The 26,487-nt window shown below is 47.6% G+C and overlaps 2 protein-coding genes across 2 annotated transcripts in view; one reads left to right on the top strand and one right to left on the bottom strand.

The window, feature by feature from the left end:
- The window catches only part of LOC142558020 (aminopeptidase Q-like), a 41,262-nt gene extending 18,757 nt beyond the window's left edge, over positions 1–22,505 (top strand). The window contains exons 9-12 of the mRNA XM_075670187.1: positions 3,859–4,002; positions 6,207–6,388; positions 18,123–18,392; positions 22,093–22,505. Of these exons, the coding sequence (XP_075526302.1) occupies positions 3,859–4,002; positions 6,207–6,388; positions 18,123–18,392; positions 22,093–22,324 (828 nt within the window). The 3' untranslated portion in view covers positions 22,325–22,505. The remainder of the gene's footprint in view (positions 1–3,858; positions 4,003–6,206; positions 6,389–18,122; positions 18,393–22,092) is intronic.
- The window catches only part of LOC142592723 (uncharacterized), a 325,325-nt gene that overhangs the window by 110,989 nt on the left and 187,849 nt on the right, over positions 1–26,487 (bottom strand). The gene's annotated exons all lie outside the window — the stretch shown is intronic.

Raw genomic sequence — 26,487 nt, 5'->3', positions numbered from 1 at the left:
CGACCGAGGAGGTCTTCAGCGAGGCTGCCGAGAGGAGTTCTCCCCTGTCATTGACTATGGCTATGGAGAACTTGTTGGCACTGGCGTGTCGCGCCGCGTCAACAAAGGTCTGCGTTCCGGATGTGTTCTTTAAGAAAGTTCTAGCCCTCGCTAACCTTCGACCTTTATTGTGTTAGGGGTGGACATTTCTTGAAAAAGGATCTACAATAAAGGAGTTCCTTGTTTGAATATCAAGTTGCGTGGAATCTCCCTGATTGAAACTAGGACGGAGGCCTGCTGCATCCAGCAGTCTTCTGCCTGCTTTGGAGTTTGATAATCTAATAATTTGTGCTGATCTTTGTGTTTCTATTAACTCCGAAGTGGTGTTATGTACTGCCAACGTCATGAGTTTTTCTGTGCTAGCCGTAATTGGAAGGCCGATCACCCTTTTGACATTTTCGCACATAAGGGTGTCTAATTTATCTATTTCCGTTTTCGTCTAATAGAGGGCCGCGACTATGTAAATGACGTGGCTCATGAGGAAAGCATGCTGAGCCCTAAGGAGTATATCCTCGCCTATGCCGCCTTTCTTGTTGGAAACTCTCATAATTAATCTAACAATGTTCTCAGTTTTCCTGGTGAGATGCGCTATAGTCTTGGTGTTGCAGCCCTTTGAGTCTATTGAAAGCCTCAGTATTTTGATAGAGTCTATTCTCGGGATGGTGCGCCCATCTCTGATACGAACGTAAATGGGCACCTGATCGAGTGGGGTGAGTCGCCTAGCACCTCGTCTAGCCTGTCTTACAGCAGGAGCGCCGACTCTCCAGGCGAGAGTGCAAGTCCCGTACCTTCCAAGAAAGACTGTAACATCCAGAGCCTCCTGTAGAGCTTGTTCGAGCGTTGGCTCCGATCCTCCAGGACACCAGATTGTAATATCGTCAGCATATAATGCATGACCTACGCAGGGAATTGTTTGCAAGGCTTTCCGACAACATGCGCATTGCTATATTAAACAGAAGGGGTGAGATAACTGCCCCTTGGGGTGTACCCCTTCTTCCGAGTGTGAAATATTCCGCGACTGATTACCTCAACTTTATGGTCGCCGTACTGCTCTCAAGGAAGGATGCAACGAAGGAGAACAATTTAACTCCTAAGTTCAAGGCCGATATCTCCTGAAGGATATAGTCATGTGCAATTGTATCGAAGACCTTGGATAGATCCAGTGCGAGGACCCCTTTCACATCTTTGCTCTGAGAGTCGATTATCTGTGTTTTGAACAGGAGCATGACATCCTGCGTTGGAAGCAAGGGCCTGAAACCAACCATATTATACGGGAACAGTTCGTTCCGCTCGATATGTCTCGATATCCTGATATGCACTGCATGTTCCGCTACTTTGCTAATGCAAGAAGTAAGGGAGATAGGACGGAGGTTCTCCAAGCTGGGTGATTTACCTGGCTTGGGGATTAGGACCCCTGTGGTCTTCTTCCAACTCTCCGTTACAACGCCTTCCTCCCACACCTCATTTATCTCCTTCAATAAAGATTGAATTGTCCTCCAAATTTCTTAAGAGCCTGTTCGTAAATCCGTCGGCGCCTGGGGCATACCTCCCGTTTAAATTGTGCAGCACTTCCCTGATATCAGCTTCCAAGAAGGGGACGTCCAGCTCTGGGGCAGGCGCGCCCTCATACTGAGGGGGGGGGGAGCAGAACCTGGACTTTAACCAATTGGAAGGTATTTGTTGGCTAGTTTAGGAAATATGGAGGCTTCTGAGATGCCTTCCATTTTTTCTCATTAATTAATTGGTCTGTGACTAGTCTCTGATTACATTTGAATTGTCCATCGTCTAAGAGATGTTTGAAGAGGGTCTATTTGCCTCCTTCGCGCATTTTTTCATCCGCTGCCGAGCAGGCGTCTCTCCATTGCTGTTTATTAAGTTCGGAGCAATGCTCCTCAATGTGTTTATTGAGCTCCGCGATCTGTTTTCGTAGCCTGCGATTGAGTCTTTGTGTTTTACATCTATCGAGAAGAGAGCGCTTGGCTTCCAGGAGGTGCGCTAACCTTGCGTGCATCCATGGGACATCTAAAAAAAATATTTCCTTGGTGGCCTTCTCGACATCCATCTGGATCTCTGCAAGCAGTTCACTGAAGTTGTATACTGCCTCATCTTCACCTCTTATTTTCCTAAAGTGGTCCCAGTCTGTGTATTTATAGGTTTTGGGAGGAGCTGCTATTATATCCATCCTGAGTTCTATTATGTAGTGGTCGCTCCCCAAGTTCTTCTGTAAGTTGCACCACTTGGACACCGCATTTCTAGTGAAGCAGGGATCAGGCGTCCTGTCTCTGGCGACCGAGTTTCCCACTCTCGCGGGGAAACGTGGGCCCGAGACCAGCGTTAGGTTTAGGTCTGTGCTCGCTGCAACTAGGTTGGCCCCTTTCTTTGTTCGTGTGACATAACCCCAAGCCGGGTTGGGAGCGTTGAAATCTCCTGCGATTATTGAGGGATGCGGTTTCGCAGCGGTTGCGACACTGTTTAGTAGTGAGCGGAGATTATGCTTATAAGTGCAAGGAGATCGAGCTAATACAAGTTAATTATCGAGCTGTAAAAGTTCATTTCATTTCATTTATTCAATCTTAAGGGCCCGAAGGCATTACATAAGGGGAGGGGGGCCGTGCATCAAAGTCTAACAGCTTCATAAGACAGTTACATAATAAAGTTAAGAATGAAAATGTTACGTCGGGTTTTTCCGTGGGGGATGATTTCAATTAACTGTGCCTCGAGACCGGATTTCTTATCCGAGTTACAAATTTTGACTTCGTGCTCCTGAAACGAGGTGTCTTTCCTGACGAATGTGGCAATACCTATGCCATTTTCTCCTTTTTGGCTAACCGAACGGTAGCCCGATAATTGCAGTAATTACGTTCCTAACTGAACACATTACGACACATACTGCAGCTTAGGAACTAGAGTTGACGAGTTGTCGAGACGTAATAAGCACTCCGAACAAATCGTCAGGATAACAACTGCTTACTTGCAGGTGTCAGGCTTACCTCTATAAATAAGGTATGCAAGCATTGTTCACAAGATAATGGCAATATATACTTGCGTTATTGTGCATTTAATAATTTTTGTGCACTACAGACGTTCTAACAGATGCTACTTAAGGAACAGTGATCCTTTTTTGCTAGGGAGCTGCAGACTCTAATTTGAATCTTCAATGTTCATGAAGGGTCCCTGCATTTTTTTTGAAGTATTGCGCAAGAAAAGTCGATAACATAAATGTGCTTGCTGTTGAAGGTCACTAGACATTCATCGTATAAATATTGTGGAAATACAAAAATACGTTCACAACGGAAATGCATTTATATCCTTGGAGGTATATAATATATAGTGTTCGACGTGAAATCTCCTCTTAACGCTTGATGATTTCAGTCATGCTTTTCTTTTCAAACTGTTCGAAGTGTTTGCCGTTCCTTCCAGTGAATGACAGACAACTTGGACCACCTTTATTACGGACGATGGGAAAAACAGTCAGCTGCTGGCAGCACGAAAAATGTCATGCCGCCGACATACAATGCGAACTGTTACACAGAGCACCTCAATCTTACTGTGCGCTGCGAGAAAATCATGAGTACCTAAACGGTACTCTAACTCGCGTTGATAGAAATGTCGACGAGAAAACGATCTCTTCAACTTACAGATTTCTCATAGAAAGACGGCAGAAATTGCCTGTTAACTTCTTGAAACGCCCAACATGATCGGGGCAGTACTGTGCTCTTCAGTCGTAATGTCGGATGAATCAGCTATCAATGATGCTTGTTCGTTTGTTCCACATGCCTTCTGGCGTGAAAGTCTTTTTTTTTTCGCGACCATGCACAGGTTCGCAACTTCATCAGCAAGTACAAGTTCACGACGACTAACTCGGACAGCGCCGTCAACATCCTGACCAGCATGTCCACGTACCAAAAGAGCTATTTCGACACCTGGGCCAACAAGCCTAGTCACCCGGTGCTCATTGCGCAGGTAACGGGGCGTCAATAACTCGTGCGTACACGTGCTTTATATTGATGGCAGACATCAGGGGACACCTATGCACCATGTTATGACTCCGGTTAGAATAAAATATCTGGCGAAACAGCTCATCATCGATTATACTGTCGCCGTAAAGTAACGTAAAGTCAGGTCATCCAAAAGATCTTTTTTTTCACGTAGAAACGTAGTTAACGAGAGTAACCTGTCTGAACAAACAAGGCGCTCTGATTGTGGACTGATCCCAGATTTGTTAGCTCCGAGTGATCTGGAATAGAACGGTCAGTTCGATCACTTGCGTTTGCGTCTAGAGGAATTATTATGCGCTAGAAGCTTCACAAGAGCTGTAGAGCGGCCGAAACTGTGACTAAAGAAACCTGTGGTGCGGTTACGGCATTTGAATACAGTACAATTGACGCGCCTAGAGAGAAGACGATAACGGCACACGTAATTTCTTTATCATTTTGTGTTTCAGTGACGACCAATCTTCCCTGGCTAAGAACTGTTACAACATTACCGCTTGGTGCAAAATGCGCCTACCCGCTTTAGAACACTTAACTACTTTAGAACAATAATTCGGCTTTAGAACACTTAACTGGTATCACTGTTAAGCGTTCGCTGCCAGTGATGTTTTATTGAGCATCAGTAGCAAGATTCTAGACACTAGAAGCCAAGCAAAGCGTACGCTTTTACAACTAGAAACGTTAAGCTTCAATAAACAGTAGAAGAGTCGAAGCACAAAAATTTAGTATTAATTTTGTGGCACTAAAGAGTCGCACTTACTGCGCAGTTTTGTATTGCGCATTCTGACCAGCTACCTTAGTTGCGGAGCAGAGAACTCGGCCGGTATACAACAGACATTTACCTAAATTATAGGGTCCCTATCGAATCTCATATGTGACAGTGGCTTCCTTTAGGCCTGCCGCTCATAAAGATTGCGTTTATAACGTCCTACGTATTCGTGTCCCGCGCAATTGCCCACAATGTCTGTCGCTTTAAGGTGCCCTGTGCTGATACAGTGAAACCTCGTTATAACGAACAGTTAAAAAGTCGGAAATTAGTTCGCTATATCCATAATTCGTAATATAAAATTTCGTAAAAAATACATGCAAGAGGAGCAAAATTCAATCAGAGAAGGCACAGCAACTCGAACGATGCTTACTTGGGTCACGTTCATTTATTTACGCACAAAGAACTGCGCTATCGCGGCCTGCTTCTTGGTGTCGATCGCATTCCGTATCACGCCCTGTTAACACTAAAACCACGCCACTGCTAACACTAAAACGCAAAAGCAACATTCGATCACGCCGCTGCCGCCGCTGCTGAAGCGGCGCTGTCAGCGGTTGTGAGATGCGGACGATTTCTTTGGCTGTCAACTCTCGATGACGACGTGGCATCTGTGGCGCTGTCAGCGTCTGCGAGGTAGTCCTGAACGTTTGCTGCGCCGCACAACACACTTGTAGTGCAGGGAAGCCTGCCGCCTGCTATTAAAGTGAGGTAGGGCTTGGCGTCGCGAAGTTCGTTATATCCGTTTTATGCCAAACCGCGTTCGCTATAGGAAGGTAAAAATACATGTGTTTGACACAAATATTTCGGAAGAGTTCGATATATTCAATAATTCGTTAAATGCGTGTTCGTTACATTGAGGTTTGACTGTACTCACACGCACAGTGGTAGCGAAGGCGTCTTTGGACGACTCCCGGGGTTCGACATCCTGCACAATTTATGTGCACTTGAATGTGAATTTATCAGATAAGAAATTTGCCAACTTAAGCTAAGCTCTTGTACTTCCACTGATCACCAAGTTCCTGAATTAATATAGCGCATTACGATGCCTTTTCTTGAAAACGAAAAATATAAAAGGCGACGCCACATGTAGTTCATGTTCACTTTACCTTATCACGCCGCCAAAAAAAATGTAAATGAAATCAAAGCACCGTCAATTAAGGGGTTGCTCTGCCACTGTGCACTGACAAGACTTTTTTTTTTTCGTTCGCACTTGCCGGCGAAACAACAGATGAACGCCGATAATAATAACGACGGACAGGGACGTAAAAGCATACCGACGCCAAACGCTACCCTCAGCACGATAGTTACCGACAATGGAAGAATTAGGAAAACTATCGGCGATAACCAATTACTCATTAATATAAGCTTTGTTGGCGTCCTTCACTTGCGTTCTTCTGGCGCATGTGCAGCTGTCGAATGGCGAAACGGAGAAAAGTGTGGTGACAGTACGACAGACGTACTTCAACGCCAGTTTCGTGAGCGTCAACGACACCTGGGTGATCCCGCTCCTGCCAGTGTGGATACACCTGAACGGCACGGTCAAAGAGTTGAAGCGCCGACTACTCTTAGGAGACTTCAACACCGTCATGAAGTACGTATAAAGAGGAGAGCGCAACACACCAGTAAACCCATGTATTCTCTACCCTCCCCCCTCCCCCGCACATCATACAAGGCATCCTTCCTTTTTTTTTCATCTTTTTTCATAATGGCACTTAACATTTTTATGGAACCTAACCGCGGTTTCTTGCAACTGCCTAACCGTTTGCATTACACGTTGCGTTTACAGCGGCAAAAACCGCGCGTTCCTACCGGTAGAACGCTACCACGTTCTCATCAGCGGTACCAACAGTACCACCGTGGGATGGTACCGGCGGTCGCTCGTAGCACTGGAACACTGTACCGCTGGTAAGGGGAGTTTTCTCGCGCTTCTTTCCTGTACTCCGTTCCATACATAGCAGTCAACGCTGCGAAAGCTACGCAAGAAGTTCGGTCAAGAAAGGTTATCACTCCACGCGTTCCGTCCAGGCTTCGCTGCGCGCCAATAACGTTCGCGCGCGTGAGCATGCCCGTGAGGCTCCTCCGGACGGGTCGCTAATAAGAAACCCGAAAAGAACAACAAAAATAAAAAAAATGATCTTGACGCATTAGCAGGCCTATACCCCAGTGTATTTGGTTCCAAGGACTAAAACTTGTTTCATTCAATACTGAACCCATACAAAATACAGGTGTGCACAATTACGGTCAAAAGAAACTGCTGGCTCTCCCGTAATCCAGCGCAGATATAAGCATGAAATGGCAACCGGCAAAGCAGATTGGTTGGAGATGATAGCCGCAATCTTAAAAGCGGGTTAGAGCATGTTCGCAAAGGCATGCCCCACCAAACCACACCGCACCACGTCATACTGTGCACTGGTCCACATGCACGTCGCCCAGCTAGAAGAAAACCGGCTGAAGGAGGCACGACAGGCAGCGAAAGATGCAAGGGACACCAGGCGTGCTGCCCAGCTAGAAGTAGTGGTAGTTGTTAAAACGTTTATTAAAATAACCATAAAAACTTTCCGCCCCCAGGAAGTGGATCCATCAGGGGGTCGGGGGAAGGGACGAAGGGGGAGGTCAGTTCAGATATTATCGACCTTTTTGGAATCTTGTAGGAATCGGAGTAACGACTGGAATAGCAGGCGCCTGCTCACGGGGGCACCAGTGGGAAGGCGCCAGGCGTCCCAATCCTGAGGCCTCAGAGAGGGCAGCTATCGCTCTTCCACGGTACTTGGCAAGAACCGAGCAGCCCCAGAGTATATGTCGCTGATCCAGCAGCTGGTTCCCTGGACAGGAATGGCAAGTGGTTGATTACCAGGTGTGGAAGCGCATCCTGGTGCGGCGCGCTGGTGTCACCGCTGTCTCCGTGACGATGCGTCGCAGGCGTATGGCTTCAGCACGGGTAAACTTCCCCGGCAGAGGCGTATGATTTTCTGGGAGGATGTTCCGGAGCGCGGCCTTTCGAGCCGCCTTCGCCTCTGCCAGGACTGTGTCCAAGCCGATGGCGTATGAGTCGTCAGGAGCTCGTGGCCGAGTCTTCGAGAGGATTCTTGCTCCGTGATCTCGACGTAAGAGGTGACGCGTTGGGCCGCCAATGAGCATAGGGCTGGCTTCACGGAGCGTTCGCTTGCCAAGGATGGTTAGGTGACGTAACGCTCGCGTCTAGCCTTTTCCTTCCTCCATGGAGGTAAAGCCGCGCATCAGACGTGTCCGGTGCCACGCCACACAGCAGCTCGACGAGCGCAGTAGATCCGCAGCACATTCCATTCCCCAGGATTTAAGCGTAAGGTGTCCTGCATCTGCCTTTTGAAAGTCGCTATAGGAAATGACAAAACTTCAGTGTACAAGAACTTACGGCTTGAATGACGTGAACAAAGATTAGGAAGAGCTCAGAAGCAGTATTTTTTGTAACTTGTTTGGTATTGACTGGCTTATGTCGCGCGGTCCGGTACAAAGGGTCGGTGGATCTCGTTTTGTTATCGTAACTTGCCCGGATGTTCTCGTTTGAGTGCCCGGATAACGGCTCTGTATTTTGGCTCAAGGTCACGTGAAGGTCGCTCAGAGCGGGAGGTAAAATCTTTTTATGCTTAAAATATCGAAACATATCCAAGTGCGAACGAAGCGACTGCAAGAGGTCTCGCTAGCCTCCACAGCGTTATCATCTATGTATGGAACGGGGTATAGTGACAGCTGGCGTTTTGAAACGCTGTCATTGAGACGCTGAGCCTCTGGTAGTGAACAGAGCCGATTGCAGACGCTACACGAGGTAACGAACTGGTCTTTAGGAAGTGGCGCTCGATGTACCAGTTAGCTCCCGCGTACGGGTAAGTCACGCTTGTAAGGCGAACGCCACACATAATACAGTGCAACATAGTGCCACACATAACTACCTCCCAAAGCATGCTAAACGCATTCTTGGGAACCAATCGCGGTTGGTTCTTAATAATTCTTTGTAGGGCGAAGCTTTCTATGTCTCACTGATTCGTCCGCGAGCGCCGAAAACGCATTGCAGGAAAAGCAACTTACACATCTGCGTAGAACACTACAACTTTCATACGCAGTACCGCGCAGCGTCGACTGGTCGGCCGGTCAGTGCCTGACAACGGCGCGAGGCAACGACCTCAGCAAGAATAGCCCATGCGTACAAGGTTTACTGGAAGCGCAAGTTGGGTCTGCCAGGCATGAGACAACTCCTGTCGCGATTAACTGAGCTTCCCTGCTTATCGGAGACAGCATGTGTGCGTGAACACGAGCTCGTCTTAGGATATGGAAAAAAGCTAAGCTTCTTTCTTAAAGAACTATGGTTGAACGTCACGCTACCCAGACGAACTGTATATATCTCCATTGCATTACGCACGTCACGCAATGCATTCCGGGCCGTCACCATGGGTAGGCCGCGAATACGGCGCACCATATATGAGGATGCCGTACGCGAACGCAAGTGTACAGACTTCCGTGAAAGTGTGAGTGTGTGCGTGTAATCAACGGCTACATGATCTAAAATAAAGGCTATGCAACTTAACGAAATGTATCTTGATTCAACTTCAACGTTAAAAAAATACAATCCTAAGAAAGCAATCAAACGCATAGTATCGGGTCGCTCAGCATTTCTTGGATTCGTTGGGCGGTCATTGCCGTTGGATTTTTATTCTGTATGTATGGGGGAAAGTTTCACGTTCAACCGTCTTTCTTTAAGTAAGGGACTTCGATTTTTTTAGGCTACGCAGAATATTCGACAGTTTTAGTACGGCGTACGTTGCGTAGGTAACGGCGTTGCGTACGTAAGATCGCTGCGTTCTGCAATGTGCGCATGTGCAGAACGCCACACGAACGGTACGTAATGCGTACGCGTCCACCATGTGCGCACGCATCCGATTCTTGCGCGTACGTGGGGAACCTCGCGTCGCTTCTCGTTAGTTCGGGAGAACGCGAGACAAAAGAGTTTCGCAAAATGGCGGCGTCAAAGGCGACCAGCGGAATGCTGTACTTTTCAATGGCCGACGATTTGGCTTTGCTGCCTGAAGTGAACGCGCAGAACCCATTCCGGGATCCTGCATGGTGGGAATCCATAGCAAAATATCTGAACTTTGTTTTTCAGAAAGTGTTCACTGTGATCTGTCTGCGCGAAGGGCTAGACGTCCTGTTGGCGCGGTTCGTCGCAAATGACCGTGCCAGCCTCAGAAACTGAGTTCTCCGAAGGGTTGAAATCTGGGCCAGTTGGTACACACTTGAACGAAAAAACCAGTCAAAAACACAAAGGACAAGAGGAGGGGTTCACACCACAACGACTGGACTATCAACTGAGGTTTATTAGAATCGGCACAATTCCAACGTTTAGAAGCCGCAGGGTTCCCTCCGCCTCTATTGAAAGCGGTGGCTGAATCGCTGCTTCAGAGGCTAAAGAAGGAACGTACGAAGCTGGTAGATGGTGGGGCAACTGAACGTAGGAAACTTGAAGCTATGCCGTATGTGCATAAAGTGAGCCACAAAATCAAGAAGGTTGCCGCCAAGCAGGGAGTAGGTGTTGTGTTTTCTGCCCCTTGTAAGTTTTCGGGTCTGTGCTCGCGCATTTCTCGAGGCAGGGCAAGGAACCACGTTTGCACAACGCAGCATGAAAACCGTTTTACGGCATGTGCTGCAGGGGTTGTCTATAGGTTCCCTCTCACGTGCGAAAGATTTTACATAGGCCAAACCGGTCGATGTATTAATGACCGCCTGCGTGAGCACCACTCCTCCCTGGGGTCAGATAACGGTGTAAACTTGCCTCGCCATTGCAATGAGTGTGGTTGTTACCCTTTATTCAGCAATGTGACGATTCTTGGTAGGGGCAAGGGCAAAGAAGAGCGAGAAATCTTGGAAGCGTACTACATCAGTTTATTAGGCGGTGACAGCGTTAGTACAACCTCGTTGCGCTTACTTAAAGAAGAATTTGAATTTCTAGGTCGGTCACGATAGAAGCGTTTCTCGTCTTTTCATGCTATGTGATTAGCGATGATGCAGTTGAGCATGCTCTGCTGGTCTTGCTACACCGATTCTAATAAACCTCAGTTGATAGTCCAGTCTTTGTGGAGTGAACCCCTCCTCTTGTCCTTTGTGTTTTTGACTGGGTTTTTCGTTCAAACTGAGTTGTCAGTTTTTATTTTTCTACACATTCACGTATTGCATCCGTGTTAATTGTAGCGTCTTTTAAAGGCCCAAATACAGTCTAACGTAGCATGCACGCGCCCACACGTTAAGTCACGTTGGCGAGAACAACAGCGTCGATAGTTCGACCGATGGTTCGACGCACTGGTGGACGCGGCCAACGCGCACCGACGCGCCCGGCGTCGAACTACGCTCGCTCGCTTAAGTACGTAGGCATTTTCCAGTACAAAAAATTAGCAGTGGCTTAGCTAGGCTATGCCACGATATACGTAGCGAAATCTAAGACATGATTAGCCTTGGATAATCTTGATTGGAAGTCCAGGTTAGTGTGGTTGTCTAGCTATGTTGCGGCGTTTAGCAAGTCGTTCGGGGCGGTGTTCGTCTGTTTCTGGGCAATTGGCTTCTTCTTCATCTCGTTCCGATGTCGATTTCAGGCCTCCTCCTGCTTATCAGAATTGTCGCCGTCCATAGTGCCGCCTCAACTGTGGTTGCGGCGCACGCGTGCTCTCCTTTTCACTCCTCCTACATGTTATCAGGCATGCGACGCAGCTGGCGACGCGAGCGGAGGCGAGCGCAACGACGAGGGACGCGGTGTGACGTCATACCAAACGGCGGCGTCGGAGAGGCGCGGCGCTGCGCAGCGGCGGAACACCTGTGGCTCTATGCTACTAGTGGCGCATGCGCAGTAGTGACGGGTGCGACAGAGAGAAATATCCGCGGCGAGGCGCATGTTGTGACGTGATGCGCCTCCTCGGAGCACCGCCATGGAGAAATCGCAAGCAAGCCCGTGACATTCGCATAGGGCCAATGGGGCCGATTTTCGCAGCCGACGCTAGCGCCGCCTGGATTCTAACGGTAGTTGCACTGATAGCAGAAAAATGTTTACTTACTAATAATAGATAATGTTTTGAATATTATTCACTTACTACCTAAATTCAAAAAGGTGACGTTTGAATAATTTCTAGTTGCTTAGAAAGTTAAATGTGTATCGAAAGTGCAATGACGCTTGTGAGGAGTACCGCACAGCACACGCCCGAAGGCGGCGTCGCCTGCTTCTGCTATTGCTGTTGCGCTGCCTGCTTGCTTTGGCCAGGTATGCCCCAATATATATATATTCTTATTTAGGACTCAGAATTAGCTCAGAATTTAGGAATCAGAATTAGCACCAACCTTTGAAGGTTGGTACTGCTGCATAGGCCGAGCGAAATCACGACGCTAATCACACTAACTCGCTGCTAATAAACAGCTTTATTATAACATCATCGTTGTTTACATGGAATAAAAAGCACGTGAATAGCGTTTCAGAAGATTACTGGTGCGCAACATGCATAGTTGTTTATGTGCAAAAGGATACTACGTACAGTCTCACCACACATTTCTGGTGAATACAAGCTGTCCGCCGATGAATGAATAAATACATCCGACCACATAAAGCCGTCACACGCTGGTATATTGCTAAAGTTCCTCCACTTTTGTAGATGGAGATGTCACGCCACTTCGTTCACACTATTCATAAACTGCGACTTGATTTGAGCCAGTGCGTCCTGTTTGAGCAGAAATACGTAGCTTTCACAAGGGCGAATTCTCTCGCGACTGTTCTTCTGGCCCCGAATGCCTGCTCCTCTCTCTTGCAGTGAAGCATTCGAGCAGTAAGGTTATAAAAATTTTCAGCGTTTAAGCTGAATTTGCTTCGAAAAGTTCATAATTTCAGATGGAAATGTTTTTCTATGCGTGCTGGTTTGATGCGTTGCAAATAAAGTTTACATAATAAATGTTTAGCTGGCGTTTCGATTACCGCTGCCGGCGCTGCGCTATCGTTGTTTCGACGGTGGCGCCACCCCAAGGCTTGGACGCCAAACACGCAACATGCCACAGGCTTGTCGCGAGTTCGCGGCCAGTAAAGTTTTCGCTTTAAACGCCCTGAAGTGACACGCGCTGCTACGTTCTGCAAAGCGCTTGCGTACCGCGTGCGTATATCCTCATGGCGCAGTACTAAAACTGTCTATTGAAAAATTGCTTGCGGCTACAGTTGCCTCTAGGCCGGTTTTTCACTGCCACAGTCCGCTTTTCCTCCATGCATGCTGCCGGCAACCAGACAGAATACCTCACCGGCACGCCATTTGCCAGTTTTCCGGAGTGTCCCTGAATTGGCACATGCATCACAAGCGTTTTGTAGGGTGTTCATACACAGCAAGCAGCTGGATTGTCGCTAGCAAATTCATTCCTAACTTCTCAAACTGCTGACCATCGCGAAATTGACGTATCATTCGATGATGCGAGCGTGAGCCGTACCTTATTTTATTTTTCTCCTAACCTTGCTCTTAGGAGTGCAAGCGCAGCTTCTGCTTCTCCCCAATACGTCTTGTCGTTGATCACCCGCTGATGGCGCTTATCGGGTCAGCTAGCACGACCAGCTCATGCCACATGAACCCAAATGGACGTAGACTGTTTCGCTCTCCTGCGTCACACGTCTTTTCGCTACGGGAATGATCGTCAGCGGGCTGGTTTCTTTGCCCGCTCTTCTTTTTTATTGCGATAGCAATTATGTGGGAACTCCAAGCGCATTACCGCCGTCCGCGTCGCCGTAAGGTTCCGTATAAATTTCAAAGACGATAACACCGTCCCCACGTGCTCTACGCTGTATGTGCAAGTGAAGGAGTGCCAGGGGAGCCGACAATCTCAGCTCAATCTCACCCGCGCAAAGAGGCGAAAGCAGGCGAGAAGCGCGCCGTCTACAGTCGTGCGCGAGGCACCGAGAAGGGGGGGGGGGGGGGGAGCGGCGGCGTTCTACTCAGCCTATAACTGCGCATGTGACACAGCAGCGCGCGGTCACTCAGTCGCATCTTGAGAGCGATCTGTGTTAATGGCATAGCATGGAGTTTCTCACTATAACGCCTAGAGGGAAATCTGGCGCCACCGTCTATGGCAGTTTCCGAAGGGGCGCCGTGCCGTCATGGGAATGACGGTACATGTGACTGCGATACTTGTGTTGGCTGGTGTTGTAAGAGGCTTAGTCTAAAACGTGGATATGGCTGCACAAATAACGCGTTCTTAAAGTAAAATCTTCGTAAAATCTTTCCATTCATGCATATTACATCTTCCAGTGAAGTTTACTCACCTAAAATGCATGAATAAGAGAAGAAAAGCAAGAACAGACGACAAACTGTTCCAAAGTGAGCATGATCGACTCTTGTCGTCTATCCACCAAATTCAGCAGCCCGCTGATATTTTTTACGTTTCATATAATTGTACATGCCATAAGAAGTTCTCACAGTTAAAACATGTTTTTGTGCAATTATAAAACTAGCACAGCTTCTTACGTGCTCTTTTAGTAAACAATTAATCATTGTGAGAGACGGAACGGCGCTTGCTTGGCTCTCCGAGAGCGATGCCAATACGAAGTCACAATACACCGGCATTCCCATGCATACTACAGTGCAGCAGTGCCAGATTTCCCTGTAGTTCATATAGTGAGAAACTATGGCGTAGAGCATAGAGAAAGAAATTCAACAAGAGTGTACATTCAAATAGAGCCCAGCGGCCGAACTGACTGTAGCGCTCCAAGCCACCGACATTAACACCTGAACCCCACTTCCGGTTCCGGTTTTGGGCGCGTGTGTTTTGAACGCTAGCTGGAAAGAGTTAAGCCGGCTGCGCTGATCGGAGCTGTATTTGTTTTGCTTCTGCCCCTCAACCGTGCACGGTCTTGGTGCGGAATCGTTTTATTATTAAGTAAAACTGATTGCGAACGATCTTTAGAAGCCTCCATCGAATATGTGCCACATGCAGTTTCATAAAGAAGACGCAAGATGCCTTGTGAAATGAGGAAATGTTTATTTTTTTCTAAATAAATGCTCGTTCCGGGCTTTTTGTGCATTCATTGAACGTTGTGGCACTAGGTAAGCAGCAGTAGTTCCCGCACGAACCTCGATCCTACAGCATCAGATGAAAAAGCGTAAATTACAAGCATGTGTCATTTTGGTATCAAACTTTATAGGAATAACGCGAGCAGAGGCGAAAGGTGCCAAAGTGGTGAATGGCCGGCATTAGAAATAAACAATTCGCCTTTATATACATGGCACAGAAAATACGCGATTTATCCCAAATACTACCGTACATACGATATCACGAAAACAGCCGATTTCCAAACATTCCACCATTCCCGGGTCTTATTTCCTGCTAAGAGCACAACTACACGGACTGCGCGTTTCAAAAATGGCTTCAACTGACGAGATGTTACGCTACGTATACACAGAGGTGGTCAAAACACAGGCTCTCAGTCAGACCATGCTGGACACTCGCAGAATACGTTCTATTCGCACTCAAGACAAATGCGTGGGTGCAAGCTTTTTTTCAGTCGTTCAGAAGAGAGAATTTTCGAGTTACGAGTTCCTGGTTTTTAAGTTCTTCTGCGTTACATTTTGTGCATTCAGCCAGCGCAAGCAACGCACTCCCGCGTTATCACTCTTGGTAATCGCTCGTGGCGTTTTCGACAAGCCTTACTACCGAAAGTACGCATATGTTGTTGCGGGGCCATAAAAAGTGTCACAATCTTGCCTCACTATGATTAAGTACTTCCCAGACTTTATCACCACGACCGAGCTGCTTTTCGTTAACCGCATCAAAACCCCAGACGTGGTGAGCGTGCCTCAAAAGTATCCCAAAAAATAACGAAATTAAAATAGTACTTGGGGTCCAAAAAGCGTCATGGTCTTGTGCAAGTAAAATTCTGTACACGCGAAACTGATTGCGTCACACGGCCGAGCACACAGAAAGCGTTGCAAACATCTCCCAGTACGAGTCATTCTCTCAACTGTGCCAGGATGGCTCAGCTATTTTTCGCAACAAACTGCGTCACAAGTCTCGGTTCCGTGCCGCAAGCCTAAATGCTTGAAACGCGTCGCAGGCTGTCAAGCGAAATTTCTCACCTTGATCTAGTCCGATAACAAAGTGGTGCCGTGTCAAAGTGCAGCAGAAACGCAATAACACGCCGGGAGCCCAGCAAACCAGTCTAAATCCAAAAACAGAAAAACAGGCAGGCGGGTCGCTGAACAGGCCAATGCTCACATGCGCAGCCAGCCTCGCTGGCTTCGGCGGCGTGTCTGACGAATGACGCAAGCATCTGGCGCGTCACTGGCTTGTCGCTAGGTAACGTAAGAACAGTGAATCGCACAGTATAACCTGATTTATACACAGACATTTTTACTTTTGCCGGGAAAGAATAAAAAAAAAAGCAATGTCTGTTACCTTAATTTCGTATTTTTTTCCCGATGCTCTCGGCAGTAAACGGTCGACATTAATACTAGCGTGACGTATTTCATATTGCAGTTTTCGCCGAGTGTAACCTCTTGATGAATTTTTTTTATGGCAGAGTCTAGGTACGTCTGCGGCTCGCAGCTTTGTGCGTGCTGGGCGTTTTCGGAGCTCACTTTCGTCGAAGCGATAGACAGCACGAATGTCACTTCGCTCGCTGCTGCTGCCGCATTTCCTTACGCCGGCGTTTTGACAGCGCGTTTCCACGCTCATAGAGTCGGATGTGTTCATATATGCTTGCGCGCACTTGACACCATACTTGGTCAGTTAGTTAGTGCACCTAGGTTTACAAGTTTATACGGCTGATAAATCTACTATCCTTACTTCGTATCAGCGTCAGCAACAGCCTACCTTATGTCCAATTCAGGACGAAGGCTTCTTCCTGCGGTCTGCAATTACCCTTGTCCTGCGGCAACCCATTCCAACTTGCGCCTCCGAATTTCCCGATTCCATCACCGTACCTAGTTGTCCACGAGTATAGTATTTCTATGTTTACAAGTTTATACGGACGATAAATCTACTAACCTTACTTCGTATAGCTGTCCACTAATTTGCTATCGCAATTGATGCTTCGCTTTTTGGGCGAAGCTGCGACTTTCTTTCTTTAGTTGAACATGAGTGGCGAAAGCCTTCCAATAAACTTTAATTGAACATTTTTTTCCCGACCACGGCGGCCGCATTTCGATGGGGGCGAAATACGAAAACACCCGTGTGCTTAGATTTAGGTGCACGTTAAAGAACCCCAGGTGGTCAAAATTTCCGGAGTCCTCCACTACGGCGTGCCTCATAATCAGAAAGTGGTTTTGGCACGTAAAACCCCAAATATTATTAATTGAACATTTTTTTTTGTATAAATTACTTCTCGGATAATAGGTGGCACCACTACCATTTTTTATTTTCGCCATTTTCTTGATTGCAAACGCGCTGCCCTCGCTATGAATGACGAATTCGTTACTAGAGAAGCCTGCTGTTTCAATGCAGCTCGACCTATTATTTTTTCTTTATGAAGAATCATACTTCAATCATGCATCATATCAAAAAGCTTAACTGCGACACATCAGTTGTACCATTTCCGCACCAAGCATTCACGCAGTTTTGAACTTCTCATTGTTTTGTTAGTCGTACTGCTCTTTGATATCGTACCCATGTAGCCTGTATAACGTAGTACCCACTCCCTAACAAAAGTTAGTCGGGAGGCAGCGCTTGTGTTTAACTAGCGCCTTCTCTGTTCAGCAAAGGAATAACGACCAGTCCGATACAAAGTTAGGACGTTAAGTTCAAGTAATCACCCAAGCTAGTAAATGCTACCGGAACGGTAACCTACCAGCACAGAGCTATTCTGCGTTTGCTTATGCGGTCTGCTTACGTGTTACCATTTTGTAATCTGGCAACCTGCCGGCCCGTGCATTGTCTCCTTAAGCTGCCTATGCCTGTGACAATCCTACGACCGTCTCTCCCCTGGCTTTTTTTTTTCACCATTACTCCGATAACATCTACACCGCTTGACTAGCTAATGTTCCCACCAGCTCTGAAACCGAGGGCTTCTAGTAGCTGGACGCGCCCTACGGCTCTCTCTGGATGGAATTGTTTGCATTTTCTTGCAATGTGATGAGCCGTCTACAGGTTTTTGAAGTAGCGCTGACAGGTTGCGAATATCTGGTTCCACGTGTCCTTGTCCTCAGCTTAGACAGAGAAGGAAGGTACTACCGCTAGCGTTATCGAAAATCGTTTCTTTCCGGATTTCTCGCTTTTTTTTTTCGCGCTTGTCAATCACCAGCCCTGTCTCTCGTAAGCGCCCTCTTGAGCCTCTCGCCCTCGCCTGCTCTTTCCAGCCTTGGGCCTTTGCAGCAGGGCGCGCTGCTGCTCTTCTACGACGTGGCGTCGCTGTCGCGCACCCTCTACGACTCGAAACTGTGGGGCCTGCTGTTCGCGGTGCTCGACAGCCCCGAGTTCGCGGCTGTGCCCACGGTGAACCGCGCCTCGCTGCAGCAGGACTTGGGCGCCTTCCTCCGCAACGGTGACGTTGGGCTCACGCTCTACATCGCCGGCATCCGGTACATTTGGCGCGAGACCAGCCGCGCCGTGTGGAGGGCCTTCGCAAAGTGAGAAGTGTGAACGCTCAGCCCTCACCTGGTAACCCTTTAACGATGGCACATACAAATGAAAAAAGAAAAGAAATCTTTACTTTCCACCTAAATGTGCGGATTACATCGAGCGTAAGAATAATAAACAAAAAAGATGAAATATTTTTGCAGAAACATTTCCAGTATCAGGGGACAATGCCAGGTTGAAAACTGAAGGCGGGATTCAGCCAAAGCAACCCATGTCTTCGTTTTGAATTTGTAGCGGCGGCTCTGATTATGAGTGAATCATACGTGTACATTGTATTTGCTTTAAATCATGCTTGCCACACCACTGCAGCCACACGCCGCGGTGGCTTAGCGGCTGTGTTGTTGCGCTGTTAAGCACGAGGTCGCGGGATCAAGTCCCGGCTGCGGAGGCAGCATTTCGACGGGGGTGAAATGCAAAAAAAAAAAAAAACGACCGTGTCCCCTGTATTAGGGGGACGTTAAACATGCCCTGGAGGTAAAAATTAATCCGCAGTCCACTGCTACGGCGTGCGTCATAATCGAGTCATTGTTCTGGGGTGTAAAACCCCCGAACTCGTTCATTCACCGCTGCAGCCGGAGATCTTGAATCGGCCCTCTCTTCCGAGGGGTTTTCGAAAGAAAGCGAGTCGCGTGTCAAACTTCTCCCTCGTCCTCCATTCTTTATCAAAAACAACGAATGGCGTTTGCTGACTGTCATTCAGTGTGGGCCGAAGACAATTATCCAGAAACTTCTACTCAGTAACTCAGCCAGAAAATTTTCTTTCTTCTGGTTTGTTACCAGCAGGAAACACTCGTCAATACGGAGTTAACAATTAGTGCTGCCCGGAATAAGAGGTAGCGGAACGTAGGCAGGGCTGCATGTGACTTTAAGGCCGTGATCGTCCCATTCAGCGGTGCTACAGTGCCGCCGAAGTAATGAAACCTGATTATTTGACACTGCGGAAGAATATTTGACATAAGCCTAAATTACCAATGCTTATACGTATAACCGAGGATATAGCGAGTCTATATACATAAGTCTTAATCTAAGGTATGTGCGAGTCTGAAGTAAGCCTATATAAATATCATCAATTTAATTACGTTCAGTGAAGACAACTGTTCATTCTTCTTTCGTAGTGCGACCGAGTATTGTGCGTGTTGCTTGTAGGCATCTTGTGCGCGTGCTTGTGCGTGCGGTGCATATCCGCAGTCTTTGTATTTACTCATCCTGCATTAGGCTCAGCTGCGGAGTATGTTTGCTGCATCGACCCGCAGTGTCATTTTACACGCTGTACACTTTTACCCGCATCAAACTTAGCCTATTTTTCTTTTAGATCACAGCTGTTAGCTGCGCCCGTTCCTGCACTCCCAAAAAGTTTACACTCTTTTGATTCTATCTTGTCCGACAATGATTATCGTCATCTGATTGCCCGTATTTCCTTTCTTTAACGCTGCGAGCTCGGTACTTCCAAGTAACAAGCAGCTTGCGTGTTATCAGCGTGACACAGCCTTCTCGACAGGAAAGAAGCTAGCGCTCAGTTTTCAAAGAAAAAAAAATGAAACGCGAGCAAGGCACATGGCGATTACTGTTGCGGGACAAGACAAGCCCAAAGGGTGTAAACTTTCTTTTAAGAGTGTGCATTAGGCGTGGGCGTCAGCGTAACCCAGCGAACGAGCACATCGAATGATGAAAGAGAGAGCGCGGAGATGGGATGGGAGCGCGGAGCGGGGGATGGAAGACGGCGAGAGCGAAGAGAGCGCGAGGACAAAAGAGGAGAAGGAGAGTTTAGCGGAAGCGTGATGAGGAAAGCTGAGGAAGAGAGTACGGTGAAAGGGTGAGGAGGAAAGCGGAATGTTGCACGAGACGTGCTTGACGGCGGCGACCAGGCGCGCGGCGAGCGCGTCCACCGACACCATATATGGAAACAAAGCGCTCTCGTGGGCTTAGGAGCCACTGCGCATACGATACTTCGCCTGCGCCGCCGCTAGAGAATGCGATCTGCACGAGCCACCCGTTTCCGTGTTGGCGCTTTCTTTCTGAACAACGAGCGACGCAATCACTTGGAATGCTTCGTCTGCGGCTGCTGCTAAACGAGCTGTCCGAGCAGATCGCTCAGCGCCGCAGCCGAGAGGAACCTGCCGGTCAGCATCCAAATTACTCGCCGCAATATATCGCCAATTATAAATACCTAAACAGCTCTGCTCAAGGTTCGCATTGGAGAATATCGTAATCGTCGGAGATTTTTTTTCTGCTTTCGTTATCTTCTCCCCAAAATAATTAACTTTAATCAAGAGTAGGCACATCGTTAGTAAATTTTCGTTCGCATTTGCCTCGAATTTGGATACGACGAATGAACACTGAGTGCCTTCAGATTCATCTGCATTTATTTGTTTCCTGGCTATGTGTAGCTCAGCGCGGCGTTGCTACAGCACTGTTGAATGACTGCAAATGAAAATGACGTTTCTCAGAGTGGCCAACAACGTTGAGCGCAGCGGCAGGAAATTTAGCAACCCGTCGACACCGCCTCAATTCTAAGTGTGACACAGGCTCGTCGTATGCCATCACGAAGGCGTCCAGTCTAGTGCAACTACTACAAAGACGCATTGTATAAGAACGGGACATGCCCACACCGCTGTTTGAACGTCTGTTGTTTGAATGTCCTGTTCTTTCTCTGCGTCCACCCACCGTGGTTGCTCAGTGGCTATGGTGTTGGGCTGCTGAGCACGAGGTCGCGGGATCGAATCCCGGCCATGGCGGCCGCATATCAATGGGGGCGAAATGCGAAAACACCCGTGTGCTTAGATTTATGTGCACGTTAAAGAACCCCAGGTGGTCAAAATTTCCGGAGTCCTCCACTACGGCGTGCCTCATAATCAGAAAGTGGTTTTGGCACGTAAAACCCCAAATATTATTATTTCTCTGCGTCCCTATACTAGTTGCACTACCCTGGATGCCTTTGCAGTAGTGCAAGGTCCAGTGCGAATAACGCTTAATAAATAGTATTGAGGAATTAGTAGTCTTGAGCGCTGAAGGCGCTTCGTATCTCAGCTTTCCCAGAGCTCTCTTTTTCTTCATCAGTGGGCTCCTGAGCACGATGCCTACTGCACGTCTCCCTCCTCTCTGGTGAGGAAGGCGAAGTTGCTGAGTCACCCGCGTGTGTGGCCTTGGAGATTGCCCGCGTGAAAGAGGTTGAGGGAGGGATTGTAGAGAGGAAGGGACGCTCTTTCCTGGAGTTCTTAAGGGACACATCTCAGCTCCTTGGGAAGAAAGCGCCGTTAAGACGAACTGAGTTGGTGGCACGGTGGTCTGAGCGTCCGACCTTTGTCTTGCATGGAGGAAGGAAATATCACGAGAGAGCATCGAGCAACAGGATTGAAGCCAAAGCGTATCGGCCCAACACATGGTCGTTACGTCAGAGCGCGCGGCAGGTTTTAGTGCGCCTGCTTTTCATGCAGAGCCAGGTATGCGGCAGCGCAGTAGAACAAGTGCGCGTCGATTAAGAACTACCGGGAACCAAGTATTCTTGGCCAATACGCTGCGCCCCGGAGGTCACGTGTTGGGCCGATAATGCGACAAGAAACAGCCAGCAGAGTATTTATTTCTTTTCTCCGTGTTGCGTCGCTATACAGCTTAGCGACGACATACAGGGAAAGCCTCAAAGACAACCCTCGTTGATTTCTTGCAACGCGCTACACACGCGCCTTCACGCAGAGAATACCGGGAGATCAGGAAGATGGCCGCCAAAGTGCCGCTGGCGCAGCTGGACGAAGTGGTCCGCAACGTCACTTCCTGGCACCAACCGGTGGACACGACTGCGGGCGACATAACCGAATTCGACCTGGACACTCGGCCCTTCGTCGAAGAGGTGATGTGCCTGGTCTCGGGGGCGCAGGACTGCGAACAGCGCGACACTGATTTGGACGAGTGGAGCTTCGACATATGAGCGTCGTCCTTGCAAGTGTTCGGGGCGCAGGACGAAGGCTCCGCGACGGCCCCCCTCGCGCTTGCCCAAAGAAGAATCACTATTCTTCCGAAACATTGAAAAAGCTGGACTATAGCGGCAGCTTAACGCCCTGTATAGTATACTTATTGGTATTTCTCACTAAAGATGTCACGCGTTCGGAGGCTGGTCGTTTTCTTTGCGCATTTATCATTTCAAATGCATTCCTAATGTCGAAGGCAACGAATTAGTAATTTTGTGATTCCGTGATTTACGGTACAGTAACTGCTCAACGCGATATGAAGCAGTTGTTTACGTGCATTAACAAGCGCTCACACAGGACCGAACCCCGACGTTCGGAATAGCCATTCCGTTTTACGGGCACGCCAAACGAAAATATTGGTTCATGCTAGAGATTGAAATATACGGCTTCTGCAAGAACATATCATGCTCGTTCGAAGCGAGAACAGAGCTGATGTGAGATAAAGAAATTACGAAAATAAAATAGAGCGGCGCCAGCTATTTCGGGCTGCGAAGCCTGTCATGCGAAGTCGGCACTGCCCGACAGAGAAAGCGACTCAGAGGAAGTCATGTGGGGAATTGTGCGTCTTGGCGCGGGCGATTTAGTTTTAGGAGGAACAGCAGCATCTTCAATGGCATTATTTTACGCAACAAATGCATTGGTGCAAAGAAACGCATTATATACTCATAGGCGATAACTTTCTTGCTCTTACTCGGTTTTATATTTTCCTTTAGCAACCATTGTTTTATGCATAGGCGAGAAGCAAAATAAATAAATAAATCCATCGGAAATTGTTGCAAAGTTAATATATTGTCAGGATAGTCCACCCGTTATGGCAGATTAAGACGGTTTTCGCGATGTTTTGCAGCCCTGAGCGTTTTCAGTTTCCACAAGAAGCGGCTCGGAAATCGGTGTCTTGACTTCCCGTTGCCGAATCAACTCGAACTAAAAACAAAAAAAAAGCCAGTGCGTACCATTCAGGTTCTATAGAGTGTCGCAGTTAAAGTAAGGCAAGCTATTCAACGGCAAATAATATATATATATATATATATATATATATATATATATATATATATATATATATATATATAACGCGGCGGAAGCTGCGATCTTATGACTTCCGGTGCTTAGTCCTCAGAAGTATGATGACCGAACACCGCATTTTTTACCAGCGTATCTCGCACCATGTTTTTAAACCTTTCTATACATTTCTTCTTTCGTTGAACAGATTGGTTGACGTCAGCTAGTACATACCGTAAATGGCTGCCTGATGCTCAGCGTTGCAAGTACTTTCGCCTAGCCTAACCTAACCTGCATTCATAAAATGACCTCGACTTAACCGAAATGTGCACACCACCGGCCCTCCATGCAAAGAAGAAGCCGCTGGTCTTCAACTAAAAGTGAATCCTACAGAGAGAAGTTCCATAAAAACGCAGTCACTCGAGTGCCTTCCTTCAGGCATTCAAAGCACTTGGTAACAAAACCTGCGCTTAGAAATAACTTCCAAGTGATACTGAAGCCCTGTGACAAATCAGTAAAACTAACCAATCAATCGCTGCCTGAATAGTTGGGATGATTTTTAGAGTGGAGGAACTCTACCGCATACCGGGTTGAAACCACCAGATTATTTGAAAAGGAAATGGTGGCACTGAATACTACTGTCATGTGTAGTGAGATGAAGTTGCTTATGGGGTATTTAACCATCTGATAAATTTATGCTTGGAACTTACGAAACTGTTTTGACAGCTTGTGCTTTGATTTTTCGCTACCATCCTTGTAACTCCAAGGCGACCGCCTTGCAAGTTTCGAGTGCTGTTTATTGTTTAGCATCACTGTACGAGTGGTTCTCACTAGCCAAGCAAAGCCGTACGCGCATCAGTCCCTGTGCCTTTCAATATTTTTGTAAATGTTTGAATAAACTACTACTATATTCTATTATTGGTGGCCCTGCCAGCTGCAAAATTATTTCGTAAGTTGAACTGGATCCGTATACCTATAGCCACAGTCATAGCCTATGTCTACGGCTATGCTGTAATCGGGCGAGTTACCGTGGCCGGTTTCTTCTTGACGCCGCAAGTGCATGCACCCCACTAGTGGAGTGAAAGCTGTCACGGAGGAAACAAACAGAGAGCTGTGAAGATGCACCTGCCTTGCCCGACCTTAGACTGATGTTCAGAGAAACTACAACTAAATAAGCGAGAAAGAGCAACTCTCGGTGAGCTAAACTAACACTTGTCGAACGCGAGCCTCTCTCAGCTATACGCGACACTAGCAAGAAACTTTCCGTATGCGTTTCGAGCTAGGAAAAGCGACACTTCTGTTGCGCAACGAACAATAAATAAATATTTTCTGTCTTTTTTTTAGATGATGCACTGCCGTCCGAGCATCGTCATTATTATCCTCATAGTTGACGATAACAGGCGTGCGGCAGAATTCTGCCGGGTTCTGAGACTGTGATGTTTTAGTTGCAAAACTTTGCTCCGTCCGGAGTGCGCCGGCGTCGTAGCCTGAATACGTGACTTTCCATCCCCAATGGGTAAACCCGTGTCCCCATGACAGTAGTTGGTATCAATTTAATAAACACAAATGTGTAAGCATTTACATAACGGAGTCTTAAGTGCCAAAAATACGATCCGAATACAAGGCACGCCGTAGTGGGACACTCCGGAATAATTTGGACCACTTGGAGTTCTGTAACGAGCACCTAAAGCGAAGTACAGGCGTGTATTTCGCATTTCGCGCCCCATGGAAATGCGGTCGCCGTAGCTGCGATTTGATTCCACGCGACCGCGCGCTCCGCAGCCCAATGCCATAGTCACTGAGAAACCATGGCGGGTGTTTATTAATTTCTTCTGTTCACCACTTCTTTTCACCAGCACAGCAGCGCAATGCTTGGAACGTTAGGCCATAATCGCTGTTTTTTCTGTCTCTAATAGCACGTGTATCGTACTTTTGTCCTGCAAACGCGAAATATCTCTTTGACGTGATCGCCGAGGAGGTCACACTGCCCAGCATTCGCGCGTGAAAATGCATGCGGGCTCGCCAGCTTTCTTTACGCCAAAACCGCCGGAAACAAACATGGGCAAACTGATAGCACTCTGATCAACCGCTTTGCGGTAACTTCGTTTTGCACAGATTCCCAGATGTGTGTTGGATCTGTATCATGTATCCGGATAATCGCCACAGACGACTCCAGAGATTGGACCCTACCATGAATTTTAGGCTACCACCGAAAATTCAACGAAACTGTGCCAGTCTTCTGCACAGACTAAGGCTGGGGGTAGCGTTTACGCGCGGATACGTGCACCTCATTCGACGCACCGAGTCTCCACACTGTGAGGTGTGCAATGTGACTGAGACTATAGGTCATGTCCTTTGTGACTGCCCTAAGTACGTGGAAGAGCGTGAAAGGTTGGACAATGACCTTACGCGTCGCGACACCGCACCGTTGTCAGAGGACGTTATTTTAGGCTCTTGGCCAGATACTCAATCGAGTTTCAAGGCCATCCAGGCGTTAGTGAACTTTTTAAAAATTACGGGCCTGGATTGCAGACTTTGAGCATGCCAAATTGCTTGCCATATGTTCTACATCTTCCTTCTATCGTCATCGTCACCCATCATGCACCTCTATCTTCCCTCTTTCTTTCCCTCTTCCCCTTCCCCCAATGCCGAGTAGCTGGCTAGAGGAGTATACCTCAGGCCGACCTCACAGCATTTCGTCTCATCAAACTTCTCTCTCTCTCTCTCTCTCTCTCTCTCTGTATCACTTAAAAAAAACTATTTTACTGAATTCTTTTTCAACATACTGATGTTCTTTCAAATGTACTGCCACGATTGCTCTTGTTGTCTTGGCACGCCACTGACGTTGCTTTTCTGTTTCTTTTTGCTTTTCTTCTTTCCTTACGAATGCTTCCACATCCTGCTCTCGCGAAACGTTCTAGAAGTTTTGTAGTACGCCCGCCTGTTTGTTCCTCGCACAAGCAGCGAATCTTAAGTAAATGAAGAAGTAACTAAATCAGCCAAGAAATAAATACACCTCGCAGTTGGTATTGCGGGTACCGCGGTCGCAACTCGACAGGACGCCGACGCTTCAGAGCTCTGCAACAGGTGGGCGTCAGCCGGAGCCTTCCTGATAAAATCCAAT

The sequence above is a fragment of the Dermacentor variabilis genome, chromosome 9 (assembly GCF_050947875.1).
Source record: "Dermacentor variabilis isolate Ectoservices chromosome 9, ASM5094787v1, whole genome shotgun sequence".
Taxonomy (NCBI): domain Eukaryota; kingdom Metazoa; phylum Arthropoda; class Arachnida; order Ixodida; family Ixodidae; genus Dermacentor; species Dermacentor variabilis.
This window is presented reverse-complemented; position numbering and strand designations above follow the sequence as displayed.